Genomic DNA, 15,262 nt, shown 5'->3' on the forward strand with positions numbered 1-15,262 from the left:
TGAAAAGACAGAAAGGAAGAAAGAAGACCATCTTTATTCTTAAGGATTTCACAGTTTAACAGAGGTAACAGATACATATAAATAGAGCTTCACAATGCAGTGTGCTATGTGCTAAAATATAGATAGGGATAGAATGCTGTGGGAGAACGATACGTGGATATGAATTATAGGTGAAATTAATTATAGGTGAAATCTTAGTTGAGAAGGGGTGTGTGTGTGTAATTGTTTTTACTTATTCATCATTTAGTTAGTATATATTTACTGATCCCTTTTACTGTGTATTAGGTACTCATCTAGAGAGTGAGGATACAGGATAAAAAAGCATTATCTTTACATTTAATTAGTTCATGGGTTCCTGGAGTAAGACAGACTATATAATTGCACTCTGGTTTATGCTGTTCATTAAATAACCAGCAGTTTAAGCCATGAGACCACATGAGATCATTTGGGAATTTCAAGGTTATCTTTTCTACTTTAATTTTTTTCTCAAGATTTTGAGCTCTTTGAAAGAAGTTAAATGTAGTGTTCCTTTTTAAATTCTTTGCACTCTTACCATCTCAACCTCAGTGCTTAATAAATGCTTTTAAATGAATGAACATCTATATAATTTATTAAAATTATAATGCTGATACTAATAGTGAAGAATGTACTATGTTGGAAAAGAAAAGAGTTTGGTAGAGCATCTGTATGAAAATTGCTAAATTTTCTGAGTCGAAGTCTTCAATAAACATTTCTACCTAGTAGGCTAGAGTTCAGAGAATTGGTCAAAGCAGTTAGAAATTTAAGACTTAATTATATTTTGCTTTGTCTTGTTTTTAAACTAAAGGATGATATACCTAAGGAAATAAACAAAATTTTAAGAACAAAAGATTTATCAGAAAAGGTAAAAAGAAAGCCAGAATAATATTGTGGGGCAAAAACTAAATAATGAGCAGAGAAGGCTAATAAAATAGCTATGGTATTCCCACATTTCCTTATTGAACCAGGTTGTTGTTAGCAGCCCATTTTTCAAAAATACAATTTCATTTTTAGTTTTTATTTAAACTTGACTTATTTTGAATAATTTTATTTCCCAACATAGAAAAAACATTTTCTATAAAGAAAAAAAATTTTTTCATTTTATCAGGGGTTGATATAGAAGCAGCTCGAAAAGAAGAAGAACGGATAATGCTTAGAGATGCAAGACAGTGGCTAAATAGTGGTCACATAAATGATGTCCGACATGCAAAATCTGGAGGGACAGCACTCCACGTTGCAGCCGCTAAAGGCTATACAGAAGTTTTAAAGTAAGTATTATTTTTCACAGTCATTTTTCTAATTTGGTTTACTTTCTTTATTTCATTGTTTTGAAACGGTTTATAAAAGTGATTTGATGTCTATTTATAGGTAAAAGAGAAAACTATATTGAATGTTATTGCTTTATATCTCAAACCCTTTTTTTTTGCTCTTGAATTTTGATTATTCTGTTCTATTCTTAGGTTGTAGTTTTCCACTAAGTTAAAGTGTCAGACAGTCATTAAATGTTACCTTCTGGGGTGGTAAATTACTACAAAGTCATTTTGAGGTTCCCAGATTGACCAACTCTGGTTACTGAGATTAAAAACAGTATTCCATATAAACATAATCATCATATTCAAAGAACTTGATTCTTAGTGGATCTTTATTTACATGTAATTTATCTAAAATGCAGTTTTCTTTTTACTACATAATTTTGGGACTCAGTGCTTTTAGCATAATACCGGTTTATAAGCAACTGAGACTTTTTAGGTCTATATATTGATCAGCAAATTTCCTTGAAACAAAGCTCTGTTACATCACAATAATTTTTTTTCTTTAACTTATGCAGTGCAAAGCTATAGGCAGCCATATGAAAAAAATAATTCAGTGCATAACTTTTGTTATATGTATGTGAAAGGAAATAAGACTAGCACGCAGGAAAATCTTCACCCTTTATATTGTTACGTTCCACCGGAGCTCCTAATATAAAACTGTTCTCCTTATTCCCTCTTCTCAGTAAAAACAGTGAGGTTTAAGTGGGCCACCTATTCCCAGGTTTTCTCCTTTTTTCAATCTTGGCTGACTTCAGTAACTGAAGCCTTCTAGAATAGTGAAGTTAACTTTTGATTACCTTTTGTTATCCTGTGTGTTTTTCTCTAATCCCAAGCTTAGCAAACTTGTAGACCCCATTAGCAGGTATCAAATGAACTTAGTGACTTGATGACAGCGTTTTTTAAAGAAAAAAATTGAAATATTAGAGAGTTGCATATGGTAAAGGCAATATATTTTGAGTACTAGCTGCACTATAAAATAGTTTTCCAGACAGCTTCCAAGTGGTCTTTAATTAGGTTATTTAAGCTCTTAAAATTCTTTATTAAGATTTTCAGTGGGGATTGGGATATATTTTAAACTCCTCAAATTAGTACTTAAGACCATAAGTCATCCTCTTAAGCTAAGCTGCTACCATTGCTCCTCAGGCATGCATTATTCCAACAATATATATCTACTTGAAGTTCTGTCATGATGTCTTAATGCCTGCTTTGTTTCTGTCTAGATACCTTCATTCACCATCTCTTCAACTTGGAGGCAAATTCCTTTTGATCCTTTGACTCAGTTCAAGGCTCTTAAGCCTATGAAATAATATGCTCAACCTTATTCATAATAAGTGCAGATAAAGCTACAGTGAATTACCATTTTTCATCTGTCATATTGGCAAATATTAAAATGTTTGGTACACTGTGTTGGCGAGGTTGGGGAAAAGGCACTTATATGACAATTGAACAGATTCTATCAAAGTAACAGTTATTCTTTGGCTTAGCAATTAGTTCTGCCTCTAGGAATTTTTTTTTAAAATAATCTCAGAGGAAAGAAGGTATATGCTAATAACAACAGCATTATTTGTAATAGGAGTAAGAGAAGGTTGAATAATTTTTAATACACTCTTTCACTGAATACTCTGGTAGCAATTAAAACACTATATATAGAAATAGAAAGAACACTAAGATATATTAACTATAAAAAGAAAAGAACAGAAATATTCATCATTTGTGTTTATATTTGAAAATTTTAGGGGCATCTGACTGGCTCAGTTGGTGGAGCATGCAACTCTTGCCCTGGGTTGTGGTTTTGAGGCCCATGTTGGGTGTATAGATTACTTAAAGATGAAGTCTTTAAGAAAAAAAATTCTTTTAATTTTTTTTGCTGGTATATACATAAAATCTCTCTAAGGATCCAATCAAAATTAGTAGTATGGTTATCTGAGGGAGGGGAAACTGTTTGGCTAAAGGTCAGAAGTGGGAGTTTGACTTCCCTAGCCATTTATTCTTTTTTTATTTCTGAACTTTGTAAGTATGTTACTTAAATAAAAATATGTATGAAATGAAAAATAAACAGAAGATACCAGTTTCATATGTAACTTTCTCCCCACTTATTACCCCTGTCCCTTTATCCACAAATACACAGCCCCTTTCTATTGAATTTGATGCTTTTCAACTTTGTACTGCCATTGCATTACAGAAACTCTTTCAGGGTTGATTGTTTTACTTGACTTTTATCTTCCATTTGAAGCTTTTTGAATATAATAAGCACTGTCTTATTTTTTTTAGTATTGTGTGGCCTGGCATATAAAGAGAGCCTTATGATTATGGGGGCGGGGGGAATATATATATATACACCTTTCTTGTCTTGCCTCTCCGGATAGAATCCCAAGTACTTAAAATTTTTGTCACTGAGAATATTTAGTATGATTCCAGTTCATATTTTCTTTTTTTTTTAAGATTTTATTTATTTATTTGACAGAGATCACAAGTAGGCAGAGAGGCAGGCAGAGAGAGAGAGGGAAGAGATAATCTCCCTGCTGAGCAGAGAGCCCGATGCGGGACTCGATCCCAGGACCCCGAGATCATGACCTGAGCTGAAGGCAGCGGCTTAACCTTACACTGAGCCACCCAGGCGCCCCAGTTCATATTTTCTAATGGGGGATATATTTTTATATCTTCCAGTATTATTCTGTTAATAAAGTTTCTGATAATACATGTTAGTGGACCTATTTTTTTGAACTTTAAGTTCTAGACTTATATCTGTTAGCCTGTTCTTTAGATTGGAGACTCTTAAATGTTGGTCTTCAGGCAGGTAACGGGATTTACTAAAAATATAAATTGGCAAGGTGCATCTCCCAATATACTGTTTATTTCCATAGGACTATAGTGGAGGTGGAGGATTTTTTTTTTTTTTAATAAGCCTTAAAATGGCTTTGTTTTGGATCCAGAATTGGAAATGGCTGCTTTAGATATTCTTAGGAAATAGGGGATCAGTTCATGAAATATAAATAAATGAGGGGTTATGTATTAGCTATCACTGCCACCTCCTGTAGGTAAAAAGAAGCCCTTCTCAAGCTCAACTTCTTGGAAAGTAAGGTAAAAGTCAACCAGATTTCATGAGTTGTAAAGTATTTACTACTCGCCTGTGTGTGTGAGGCTGCGTGCTATGTGCAATTTATAGACCAATTCTTTGCTCTCTGAGCTTAATTTTCTAAATAAAGGTTAATGTCAATATAAAGTTAGGAAGGCATACTAACATAATTTATACAGTTCTTTGCACTGTATTAAAATGTATTCCTCTTTTCTAGCTTTGTTGATAATTGGTATATCTGCTTTCTACTGCTGCAGAAAAGTAGATTCGACCCCTTGAATATTTGTTTTGCTTTGTTTTGTTCTTAACAGATTGTCATTTTCCTATGAAAATTACCCATGATAAATCATTAAGCTTTGTGAAAACTTTCACAAACTAGTTCCTCAACTGCAAGGCAACAGAAAAACTACAAAATAAATTTGTTTGATCCCAGTTTATTTTTAGAACACATTTAGCTTGAGATGATATATTAAATGGATACATGAAGACATTCCCTCAATAAATCAGTTTAACATACAAATTGATCCAGGAGCTTTTAAGTTCACATTGAAAAATTACTGACTTTCCTATGAAAATTTCAACTATAATTCATATTAACAAGAATAAGTTAGTATTGCACCAAACCATAAGACCTATTAGTCATTAGGAATTAATTAAAGCTGAGTGCATTATTATGACAGTAATTCAAGATCCTCATTGCCACTGTTTTCTGAGAATTATTTTCTTTTGTCCTAGTTAATTTATTGAAGGAAAGGGAGAAGATACAAACTAGGGAAAGAAATACATGACAAATTTTTGTTAACTTGCATGGTATAAAGCTAATGATATAAGTTTGCTCATTTTTAGATTTCTTAATGATTATCTAATTCACTGTAATTTCTTTAGACTTTTAATACAGGCAGGCTATGATGTTAATATTAAAGATTATGATGGCTGGACACCTCTTCATGCTGCTGCTCACTGGGGTAAAGAAGAAGCATGTCGAATTTTAGTGGATAATCTGTGTGATATGGAGATGGTCAACAAAGTGGTAGGCCTTTTAAATGTATTTTAAATATTTAAATTTTTAGAAATATCCAATAGGTATTCTAAATATTTAACTTTTAGAAATAAATGTTTTAGAGTCTGAAAAATGTTGTAATATAAATTCTGTAATTGTATTAAGTTTTATGAACTGTACAAAAGAACATTTATCAACCACTTATTGATTTTTATTATCAATTATTTAAGTTTTTCTCAGTCTGTGAGGTGGTTTTGGCCTTGTTCCTCAGAGAAAGAAGTATTACTCTTTGAATAATCATACATAATAGATTTGGGTACTTGGGAACTCATAAATAAAAGAAAATTTTGCATTACTCTGTGAATGTTTTCTCCCATCATTCTGAGTTGGAACACATGCGGAAGTATATTTCTGTTTCTCTTTAGCTGATAGTCTTAATAGCTTGTTTATAGTAGCTTTTTAAGTGACATGGATAATGGGGTCTTACAGTATGTGAAACTAGTAAAAACCACTAAGTTTTAGCCCAAATTAAAAAATTGAGATGCAACGTCTAGTCCTAGTTTTGCAGATGAGAAAACCATTTATGAGGTAAAAGATTTACTTAACATCTAGTATCACCCAACTAGGTAGAGGGAAAGAAGGAGTGAATGTCAGATAGATAGATAGATAGATATTTTATTTTATTTATTATTATTATTTTTTTTTTTTTACAAAACCATGAACAGATTCAGGTTATCAGATTTCTTATTAGATGAGATATTTTTTCCTTGACTCCCTTCTAAGCACCATCATTCAGTTACCAGTGTCACCAGTATTCCTGTTAGTTCCTCCTGTTCTGTGTTCATGATTCTTACTATCTACCAACAGTTGCAGAGCTTAAAACACATTTCCCCTAGGTGAGCTTGATTACCCTTAACTTCTATAGAATATCCCTTATGTATTCTGTTTTATAAGATAATGTAGTATATTATTTAGCAGAGATTCCTAAAATGATCTCATCTTTATTCACGTGGCACCATCTGATCCTACTGTGTCCGTTAATATAAGTACTGGTGCTGATTATGCTCTAATTAACTACAGTTTCCAATTGGAGATCTGCAAAGGGAAGAGAACAGATATGATATACCATATGCCCAAGATTTTCCTGTGGGTGTTTGGAGGTTGTGCAGATTGATGTCCTAGTTGCTGACATGAAGCAATAAAGAAGCCCTGTGAGCTCCTTTGCTCTTTCTGGAGCATTTCACGTATGTGTTTATGAATGTGTTTTAAGTAAGAAGTGTGCAGGCAAGTTAAAGTCAGTCTAAAAAGTAATGAAAATCTTCAGGAAAATCAAGATTTAAAAAATGCTTGAGATTGATCCAAGTGTTTGAGAGTATAAGTATAGGTTTGCTTTTATATAAGTATAAAAGTCTTTGATTTTGTAGTCACGACTTTTAGTAATTTGCTTTCTCTACTGTTGTTATTATAACAGTATTCTGTTTTGTAATCAGCATTAGAAGACAGATGTTGATACTGTTAGATTTTAAGTTAAAAAGCCAGGTAATTTTAGTTTGACAATTCATACTTCCTCTCCTTGGTATAGAAATTCCCTCAGGTGCTGGGATTTTTCTGAAGAAATTAGTAAATACCTCTTACGTTCTAATCTGTTTGCATGCCTCTCTCTCTCCCAAACAGCATCCCCTGATGGCCACTTGCTCATTGACATGGACAGTACTGATAATTGGTTCATTCTTTGGTAGTGGCCTCCAGATAAGGACCAGAGAGAGCAGCTTATTAATGAAAATGCTTTTCCAAAAAGATTGTATCATTTTCCAGTTTAAACATGTTATGTTTTGGTAGTGATTCATGGACAATATATAGTATGTGTGAAAAAATTACTTTATCTTATACCTGTTCTATAATTGTCTAATAATTATGCTCTGGGACAAAGACTGCATATAAATAGTTTTGCTTTATCTCCTTTTGTTTCTGTCTTACTATAGTAGCATTTTCTTGTGTCATCCTAAATTTTAATATCTTATCCCCTCATTTCATCATTTCAGTATCTTTATATGATCTTAGAAGAATTATGCCTCATAGTTCCTTAGAATGTTATAGTTTTCAACTTGTTTTCACATATATTATCTAATGCTGTCCTTTTAACAGCCCTACAGAATTGTTATCTGAGTTACACAGATTTGAGAACATGGTCAGAGAAGACCAGTGATTTTCTTAAAGCCCTAATAATTAAGTGTAATTAATTAAGAATAATTTATTCTGGAGGGTCTAGGGGGCTCAGTTGGTTAAGTATCCAGCTCTTGGTCCTGTCTCAGGTCATGATCTCATTGGTTGTGAGATTGAGCCCTGCATTGGGCTCTGTGCTTAGCTGGGAGTCTGCTTGAGAGTCTCTCCCTCTGCCCTTCCTCCCACTTGTGCACATGTGCTCTCCCTTACTCTTTCTGAAATAAATAAATCTCTTTTTAAAAAAGAATAATTTATTCTGCTAAGTTCCTCTGTAGCTTTTTTATAGTTTTTGATTTCTCGTGTTTTATTTTTCCAGATACTAACTCAAATTTTTTAAAAATATGATTTTAAAATTTTTATCAGAATTGGATTTTTCTTTTAAAATACCAGGATTTTAAAGACATAGTTTAATGGCAAGAGGCAAATGATGTATATAGCATTTTAAAGGCCTTTATGCCATAAGTATACCAAAATGCAAGCATTTTTGTTGTTGTTGGGAGGGAGACTGTATTCTAGAGTAATGGAAGATATTTTTACAAGACTTTGTATTTTTAAATTTTTAATTTTATAATTTTGCCTGTGCGAGTTAATCTGTTACTATTGGCTGCATTTTACAAAAATATGTCATATTATTCGATCAAAATTAGATTTTATTGTATAAGCCTGTTTAAATGAATTTTTCTTATCATTTGATACCTTCAGTATTTATAGATTTAAATTTTTAATAAAGTTATTTTTAAAGTGGTATCAAAAAGTACATACAGAACTTACGGAATTTAGATGAATTCTTTATTAATAGAAAGTATAATTTTGGTAAATGTATAATACAGAAAATGCAACAAATCATGTAGAAAATTTGAAAGTCTACATAAAAGTGGGAGAAGTGTTCTTAAAATAAGAGGTTTTGGTCTTATTTCTTTAACATTGTAAGCCATTTGCTGTCATTTTAACTCATTATAAATTATGTGATACAGACTTTAAATCCCAAGATTTTTATTTTGTTTGCTTAATTTATTAAAATAATTGTCTTACTATAATATAACCAAATATTGTTCCTTTTTAAATACTAAGATGTTTTTCTAATTGGAATTTTCTTTTAATACAACAGTTATCGGTAGACAACTTTTTAGTTTGGTAACTATTATTACAAAGATTTAAGTAAATTAAAAAAAACTCCTGGGGCACCTGAGTGGCTCTGTCGTTAAGCGTCTGCCTACAGCTCAGGTCATGATTCCAGGATCTCAGGATTGAACCCCACCAGGCTTCAGGCTCTCTGCTTGGTGGGAAGCCTGCTTCTCCCTCTCCCATTCCCCCTGCTTGTGTTACATCTCTTGCTGTCTCTCACTCTCTCTCTCTGTCAAATAAATAAAATCTTTAAAAAACAAAAAACCAAAACTGCTTCTCCTTAATGGGCACATGGGTTTTTCCCCCCTGCCTTTATCTGAGCTTATTCTTATTTTCTGTAAAGACAGTGGAGCAGTAGAGACCTAGCTTCTATTCTCACTTTCCCTTCATTGCCTGCATGACCTTAAGCAAATGCCATACATTCAGCCTAGGTTTCCTCTTGTGTGCAGCGGGAACCATAATGCTTGTCCTGACTACTTCACTGGTTGTTCTTGAAACTGAAGAGAGATCACACCTGTAAAAGCAATTCGGTTAGAATAAGTTAGGAAAGAATGAAGAGTCTATGAAGTTAGACTTAAACAGTAGCTCTAGTGTGATTCTGGTAATTATCAGATGTATTGTAAACTGATTTTTTAAGCAGTAATTTTTTTAAAAGATTGTTTTCTTTATTGGTAAAAGTTCTTATTTTCTTATTTCTTAGCATTGTACTCTCTTTGGTTATTTCTTGGTTACATCGAGTGATTCTGGTTATATGCCCTACTGTGGTAGCATCCCATTAATGAAGCATAGTAGCCTTACAGTAATTAAGAACCAGGTGATGTTTATAAGACTTTGTAATTGGCTGCCTTCATGACTGTCCTATATATTGTTTAATGCGCATGGTTAAGTTGAGGGGTGTGCTTTTCTGAAATTCGAAACTTTACTCTCTTTATAGCCTGCATTTTACTCTAGTTTTTATTCTCTATCAGCTGCTGTTTGCAAAGTAGACTCATTTTTCAAGGGAGAAAGTGAAAAGAAAGGTTAGTAAGGTGATTCATTTCTTACTCTTGTAAAGGAAGATTCCTTGGTTACTAAAATAACCCCATTTACATTTAACTGCTGCTAAAATTTAATTACAATTTAAAAAAATTTTAAGGTGCAGTATTTCATTCATGAGAAGGGTTGATAAATGCTTAAAATAATACTTAAAGCCAGTTTATTATTTTTGCTTAACAAGATCTTGGAAACAATTTGCATAACATAGTATCTGTAACATTATAGAAATAATTATACAAACAGACTGATATAGCAAAATGGATTACCATGTATTTGTAATCTAAAGGGCACCTTCAAAATTTGAGCCAGTTACTTTGTTTCACAGCTACATATTCTTAAGGAATTTAATTCTTAGTGTTTAATACTCAAGGCTGAAATGTGGGAAAAGGTTTATTAAAGCTAAAACATTTTCTCCTGGACTGAGTGGGAAAGGATAGTTTGGTTCTTAAATTCCTGCTGGGAAGATTTTCCAACAAGAAAATGCAGATACATCAGTGTTTCTGAATACATAAATTTTAAATACATACATTTGCCTATCTTGATAAAGTAGCATTCCATGTACTTTTAGGATACATCTCATAGATCATATTTTTTTATTTTATAAATAGACAGTGGAAAACCAGCTCAGATATTGGGTAGCTTATATTTCATTTTATAGCACTGGAAAATGTAACTCCTATCTAAGTAGATGACAGCATCCTAATGATGGTGTAGAATTGAGGGTTTTAGATTTGTTTTTTAATGGAAGAGCTTATATAATTTTAGAAGGCATTATTATCTACTCATCTGGCTTTTTTGTAGCTGTGAGACTCCTTTTGTGAAAGAAATTTGAATTGCCTTTAAGATTGATAACATTTTCTAGTTAGAAAAAAGTAGAGTATTTTTCTGAGAATGGATTGTATACCAGCCAACATATTAAGTAGAATGTATTCTAATAGTGAACTTTTTTGACATTCTGGAATCCTGTACCAATAGGGTCATTGCAGGCAACAGAAGAAAACCTTACTATGTTTGGTCAGCAGCTCTTTGAAATTTTCTTTTCCACAGTGAATAAAAATAGATTGACAGATGTTCATCTAAACTAGTTTTTGAAACTAAGGCATACCTGTGGCTGGCTGAACTTTAAGCAGTTTGGAAATATGTATTTTTACTTTGTTACTCTGTTAAGACTTCCATGATTTTTAGGGAGGTATCAAAAAGAAAAAAGGCCTCCCCTGAAACAAATAATACATTATATGTTAATTTAAAAAAAAAAAAAAGGCCTCAAAAGGTTAAACATGGAGTTACCACATGACCTGGTAATTTTACCTAGAGCTATATCCCTAAGAAAATGAAAACAAATGTTCACTCACAAACTTGTATATAGATGTTCTTAGCAGTATTATTTATTATATATAGCCAAAAATCAGAAAGCAAAAGCAAATATCCATCAACTGATGAATAGATTAACACATGTGGTACGTCAGGCAATGGAATATTATTCAACAATAAAAAGGATTTAAGTTAGTGCTTCCATGTGGCAACATGGATGAAGCTTGAAACATTATACAAAGTGAAAGAAGCCAGTCATGAAGGACCACATATTTTATGATTCCATTTATATGAAATGTTCAGAACAGGCAAATCCAAATCTATAGTAACAGAACGTAGATTAGTGGTTGCCTTGGGCTGGAGGGTTGGGAAGGGAAATGAGAAAAGTGGGGAGGTCATTTCTTTTTGGGGTGATGAAAATGTCCTATATTGATTATGGTGAAGGTTGTAATTCTCTATGAATATACTAAAAACAATTGAATTGGACACTTTAAATGGCTTTTTGTATGGTGAGTTTTATGTCAATAAGGCTATTATCAAAGAAAGGAGAGGTGTATCCGCTACTTCTCTCACATGAATTTCTGATATATCTCCTTTAAATCATACTGTTGTTATTACTACATGCGTAACAAACTACATACATAACAAAATGTTATCTAACTTCTTTCTGTATAATTATACAGAATCACCAAAGGTGTTTTATAGTTTATTGACTTTTTACCATCACCAACGCCCTTTGTTTCCTACCCAGGGTCAGACAGCATTTGATGTAGCAGATGAAGATATTTTAGGATATTTAGAAGAGTTGCAAAAGAAACAAAATCTGGTATGTTTGATGACTGTCTAAATTGTCTATATTAGTGAATTTTCCATGGCTTTAACTTTCAGACAGTTGAAAAAATATTTTTGTGATGTTTTATACTTTTTGGTTCTAAGTTATTCCTGACAGTCAAACCAAGTGACAGTCAAAGAGAATAAAGAATAGGGGTAGAGTTCAACCTTTAGTATTAGTAATCCCCATTTCTCTTAGGTCCTCTTCACAAAATGAATACTTCTATAATGTACCTACTCAAGAATAACATGTTTTTGTAATTTCATAATAAAGTTTGCTTAGAAGGTGGAGACTATAAAAATCTCAGATTTCTAAAATAGCAGGACCTAGATAAGGAAAACGTTATGTAGGTAAGAAAGATTTTTAAGTATGAAATATTATCAGACATCCTGAGTGGCTAGGGGATCCTGATTTTTCAGTGATCTAAAGTTGGAGGGATGTAAAAAATCCAACTTTGTCTTTCACCCGGCTTTAAACTATTTAGTCCTCTTTATTCTTTATTCAAGCCTGCCCCCCCCCCCACTTTTTTTCAGATAGAACTTAAATCTTTCCTTTGTTTTGGTTTTGTTTCATGTTTGGAAAACTACTGTTATTATTACTTCAAATTCGGTATTTACATATTAGTACTATTTTAATAGTCGTATTTTCCTTTGTATAACTTTTATAAAGCTACATACTGAAAAACGGGAGAAGAAATCTCCACTAATTGAATCAACAGCCAATATGGACAATAATCAGTCACAGAAGACCTTTAAAAAGTAAGTAAAATATTAAAGTAAAATATTGTTTTGTTATTGTTATGAATGAATTGGCATGAGGGCCATAGACATTTTTATCAGATTTGGTGGATCTGAGAAAAATTGAAGTTTTTTGGTCTTTTGTGTTTTTAATCATTTGAAAACTATTTTCCTTTCACAGCAAAGAGACACTGATTATTGAGCCAGAGAAAAATGCATCCCGTATTGAATCTCTGGAACAAGAAAAAGTTGATGATGAAGAAGAAGGAAAGAAAGATGAATCTAGCTGTTCTAGTGAAGAAGATGAAGAGGATGACTCAGAATCAGAAGCTGAAACAGGTAAAATTTGAAGCATGATGGGATTTTCAGTGAATCGTGATGCAGTGTTAAGTAAGATAAGATCAGGCTTTAATTTTGAAACTTTACTGATTTCCTGATTGTCCAGATACTTCACAAGCCAGTAAATTATCTTTCAGAGAGTATTGGAAACTTGAGTATAGTTGTGAATTTATTGTTCTCTGATGACTTGGAGGTTCTTACCTCTGCATTTTGCTGAATTGTACTTTTAGGTTTGAAGAAGGAGAAGATTCCCTTAGGATGGTACAGATGGGGTATAATTGGGTTCCCAGCAATTCAAGAATGCTTCTGATACTTTCTGAGGCCCGACAGTCCAGCAAGTTGATCCTAGTATCATCTCAAATATTCTCAAAGCAAGAGTAAATTTTTAGAAAGTTGAGGTGAATCAAGATATTTTCCTGTGGGGTATGGAGAAATTTGCTTTGTTTCAAGAAATTTTGAAGATAGGGGAAAGTATAATACACCTTCATATTCCAACTACCAAGAATGAATAGCTGCTGACATTTAGCTGTATTTTCTTCAAACGTTTATTTATTTTTATTTTTTTACTAACATAAAATGTATTTGTTTTAGGGGTACAGGTCTATGATTCATCAGTCTTACACAATTCACAGCACTCATCATAGCACATACTTTAATTTTTCTTTTAATAACATTTAAACATTACAGTTGCCTTCTTGACCATGAGCCCTAGTCTACTTCCCTTTCCTTCCTTCCCAAGGTCAGTCACTGTCCTGAGTTTTTTCTTATATTTTCCAGTCCATTTTAATGCTATCTTACACATTCAGAAGCAATATATAGTAATTACAGGACAGTTTTGTGTTTTCATTTTTATACCTAGGAGTTGTTATTCAACTTGCTTTTTTTTTTGCACTTAAAAGTTGTAATTTTTAGATTTGTTTACATCTACCTATATCTTTACCTATATAACTTACCCCTCTAGTTGTTGTATAGTATTCATTAAATACATCTGTTTCCCTTCTGATAAAAATTTATCTTACTCCCATTTTTCCATTGTTGGCAAATAATGCCATAGTGACCATTGGTGCAGTTGTCTCCTCATGTGTATAAGTAAGAGATACTCTACTAGGTATACTTAAAAATTGAGTTACTGAGTCACATTTTCACTTTTCATGGATGTTGCCAAATTTCTTTATAAAGTCACTATCACGTTTACATTCTTGTCCTTTTTATTCCCAAAGGTATGGTTTCTGTATTGTTTCAATGAATTATAATTTTCTATTAGAAAATTTATATTTATTGGTTATTTCTCCAATGTAAAATTCCAGTGTTACCATCTTTGAGTTGTATAAACTGATGTTTTAACATGTAAATTTATCAGGAAAAAATAGCCCATTTCCATTAAGATTTTTGATCAAAAAAAAAAATTATCAGGACCAATATGGTGGCCATCAGTTAATACAAATGAAGCCCTAGAATTTCTTGGTCCCTAAATTTCCTCTAGACACAACAATAGTTATGGATCATTTTATTTTTACTCACTCAGCAAAATATTTCCCCTAAGAAAATTCAGGAAGCTAAAGTGTACTAAATAAACACACATGGAAGAAGATAGTGATTATCTGTTTCCCATTAAAAGTGAAGTGTTAAACAGATAAAGGCTAGCTTTGTTGCCAGGTACTGTTTCTTAAATTTCTGTTTTTTTTTTTTGAAGCTTACTAACCCTACAGGTAAATTATTTTTTGGTAAAAAAGAATTTCTGAGAATGTAAATGACCATCTTCTAGTCGCCAGGGATGTAATTTCTATTATATATCTATTTATATATCTATTTATATTTATATATATATTTCTATTATATATCTAATTTCTATTATATATCTATATATAGATATATAATCTATATATATCTATTATTGCTGTCATACTGCTGGTCAGATGAGTCAGCACATCTTTCGTCTTGGTGAGAGTATGGATAAAATTGGAAACTAAAGCAACCAGGTAGTCACTGAATATTATAGTTCCTTTTTATGACTTGCTAATTAAATATTTCTTATAATAAAAGTATGTTATATGAGAATGAGCATGGATAATGTTTAAGAACACAGACTGATTCATGAGTATAATTGTATTTGTGGTTAATTTATTTAATCTCATATTTCTCTAATCTCAGATTTCTCAGAAATTTCTTGCTTTAAATGGATACTAAATGTAGCATTGCTTTGTAGTAAGTGCTAACGTAGAGTTGAATTTTATAAAATCCATATGCATGTAA

The 15,262-nt window shown here is 32.2% G+C and overlaps 1 protein-coding gene across 4 annotated transcripts in view; it reads left to right on the forward strand.

Annotated features, from left to right (window-relative positions):
- Window positions 1-15,262, forward strand: part of PPP1R12A (protein phosphatase 1 regulatory subunit 12A) — a 141,915-nt gene that overhangs the window by 69,549 nt on the left and 57,104 nt on the right. For all 4 annotated transcript variants that reach the window (XM_082742788.1, XM_082742791.1, XM_082742790.1 and 1 more), the window contains exons 4-8: window positions 1,127-1,286; window positions 5,293-5,437; window positions 11,853-11,927; window positions 12,603-12,691; window positions 12,852-13,009. In XM_082742788.1, the coding sequence (XP_082598914.1) occupies window positions 1,127-1,286; window positions 5,293-5,437; window positions 11,853-11,927; window positions 12,603-12,691; window positions 12,852-13,009 (627 nt within the window). The remainder of the gene's footprint in view (window positions 1-1,126; window positions 1,287-5,292; window positions 5,438-11,852; window positions 11,928-12,602; window positions 12,692-12,851; window positions 13,010-15,262) is intronic.

Source organism: Mustela nivalis, assembly GCF_964662115.1.
Source record: "Mustela nivalis genome assembly, chromosome: 7".
In the NCBI taxonomy this organism is placed as follows: domain Eukaryota; kingdom Metazoa; phylum Chordata; class Mammalia; order Carnivora; family Mustelidae; genus Mustela; species Mustela nivalis.